The 2244-nt window shown below is 63.0% G+C and overlaps 1 protein-coding gene across 1 annotated transcript in view; it reads left to right on the plus strand.

Annotated features, from left to right (window-relative positions):
• Positions 7-2244, plus strand: part of LOC110395726 (maestro heat-like repeat-containing protein family member 1) — a 3596-nt gene continuing 1358 nt past the window's right edge. Inside the window, exons 1-6 of the mRNA XM_021390478.1 lie at positions 7-274; positions 404-444; positions 681-822; positions 1223-1275; positions 1587-1694; positions 2018-2238. Of these exons, the coding sequence (XP_021246153.1) occupies positions 166-274; positions 404-444; positions 681-822; positions 1223-1275; positions 1587-1694; positions 2018-2238 (674 nt within the window). The 5' untranslated portion in view covers positions 7-165. The remainder of the gene's footprint in view (positions 275-403; positions 445-680; positions 823-1222; positions 1276-1586; positions 1695-2017; positions 2239-2244) is intronic.

The following is a 2244-nucleotide window of genomic DNA, read 5'->3' on the forward strand; positions in this document are numbered from 1 at the left end:
TCTCTCCTCCAGCGTGCTCTGAAGCACACAAGACTCAGGGAAATTCACAGAGTCCTCTTCATCTCTGAGCTGAGGCAGGGATGCCGGCACGCTCAACTGCCTCGTTCCTTACAGCTCCTGTGGCCGCGCCTGCTGCTCTACGTGGTGCCAGCCCAGTACACGGGCATGCTCATCCCGGTCTCCCGCTGTGTGCGAGCCCTGGCTGAGAGAGGGGAGCTGACAGATTGTGAGATAGAAGAAGCGGATCCCCATTTCCTCAGCTCCATCTTTCAAGGTAGGAGCAGAAACGCCCCCAGTGAGCACCGCTGACCTCTGTGTTCTCACCCAGAAGGGACAGCGGAGGTGCGCGGGGCAGGGCGCGGCGTGTCTTGGCGTCTCACTCAGCGCTTCTTCCTCCCCGCAGGCCCACTGCTGACTCCCCAGAAACTGCTGGCGCGCCTGTTGGTGAGTAGATGCTCCAGAGGCCGGGGCCATGAGCCCCGAGGAGGAAGCAGCATGGCCGAGCGTGCCAGCGCCCGCCTCACCGCTGGCGATGCCATTCTCTTCCTGGGCTTGCAGCACCATGGGCAAAGCTGTTGGCTGCTCCTTGCCCGCCAGGGCAGTGCCAAGCTGCTTCCCTCCTGGGAGAAGCCGCTGCTCTTGCTGCAGAAGTGACCCTGCTTCTCCTTGGTCTCGCTCAGGTGGTGGCAGGGAGCCCTTCTGCAGGCAGCGAACTCCAAGCCGCTGCCTTGCTGCTCCTGCAAAACCTCCACAGCAAGATCCACAGAGCTGTGGGGGCCATGTGGGCTGCTGAGATCCCCCTGCTGCTGCAGTGCCTCGATGGTAAAGTACTGGCGGGGAGGGAGAGGCGGAGGCAGGGAAGCGGGGGGGTGAAAATGCAGCTCTGTGGCGTGGCAGAGGAGAAGCATTGCCTGCAGCCCGGTGCTTGCTCTGCTGCCGTTCCCATTCCGGGGAGACAGCACTGAGGCCTGGTGACCTTTCCCCCCGGGGATCTGTCCATTCTGGGGCACGGATGGGCCCTTCACGTCCCCTCAGACAGCAGACTTGGAGCAGTTCCGTGTTCCTGCTGGGACAGTGGTTGTGGGGAGGGACGGGTCATTGTGGAGGGGGTGCAGGTCCCAGCTTGGCAGTGCCGAGTGCCCAGGCCAAGCCGGGTTTGCAGCAGCTCTTCCTCTGTGGCGTGATCCCAAGCAAGGTTCTTTTGCTTCCTCTTGCTGTGCAGGGAAAGATGAGAGCTTCCCGGGCTCTGCAGAGTGGGAGCAGCGTCTGCTAAAGGTACAGCATTGCCGGGAGGTGCGGTGCAGAGAAGTGCTTGCCTGCCTCAAGGAGCCCCGCTCCCATACGAGCCACTGCGGGGCGGGAACAGCCTCTAATGTGGCTGCGGAGCAGCCGCACGCCTTTGAGGCACTGCCTCTTCCTCTTTGTGCCAAGCCCAAGGGGGGTCTTAGGAGAAGAGCAGCATGCTGGGGGGGAGCTGGGAGAGGGACTGTTCTTCCAGGCAGCTCTCCCCAGGAGGCTGCGGCGACTTGGGAATGTGGGAAGAGGCACAGGGCAAGGGAACATTGGCTTCTCCTGTTGTCCAACAGTTCCTGAGGGCGTCGCTGGAGACCGTGGAGGACGAGGCCTGGACCAAGGCTCTGAGCTGTGAGCTGAGCCGGTGGCTGGGCAGCTCTTCCAGCAGCTCTGGAGAAAAGGTGGGTTCCCCCCGGCTCTATCCAGCGGTGCAGCCGCGGGTGCCCAGCTGGGGCTGGGGCTGCGGGTGGTGCTCTGCCCACGTGGGCTTCTCACGCTGCTTCCCCAGCCCGTGCCCCCCCGAGGGCCTTTCCCTGCAAACTGCCCGCAGGCTGGCTAAAGCTCGGCCCTGCAGCTGCTCTCAGCAACTCCCTGGGAGCGTGGGTCCTTCCCACCTGGCCCTCACCCAGCAGGTCAGGCTGCTGCCACATCTCAGGTTCTTCCTTCCCTTCCCTTCTCTTCTCTTCCCTTCCCTTCCTTTCCCTTCCCTTCTCTTTCCATGCAGTCTTTCCTGTACAAGGCTCTTGGGACAGCACTGGGAGCTTGTAAGGAAGTCCTCCACGTCCAAGAGAAGCTGCTGAAACACCTGGAGGAAGCAAATGCGGAGCAGCGATCTGAGGCCCAGGTGAGGTCTCCTCCAGCTTCTGCGCGCGTCCCCGGCCTGTCCCTGGGGCAGAGGGCTTCTCCTGGCCCTGCTCCAGGCCCTTTCGATCGCCTGCTGCTGCCGTTTCC

This window comes from Numida meleagris, chromosome 3 (genome assembly GCF_002078875.1).
Source record: "Numida meleagris isolate 19003 breed g44 Domestic line chromosome 3, NumMel1.0, whole genome shotgun sequence".
In the NCBI taxonomy this organism is placed as follows: Eukaryota; Metazoa; Chordata; class Aves; order Galliformes; family Numididae; genus Numida; species Numida meleagris.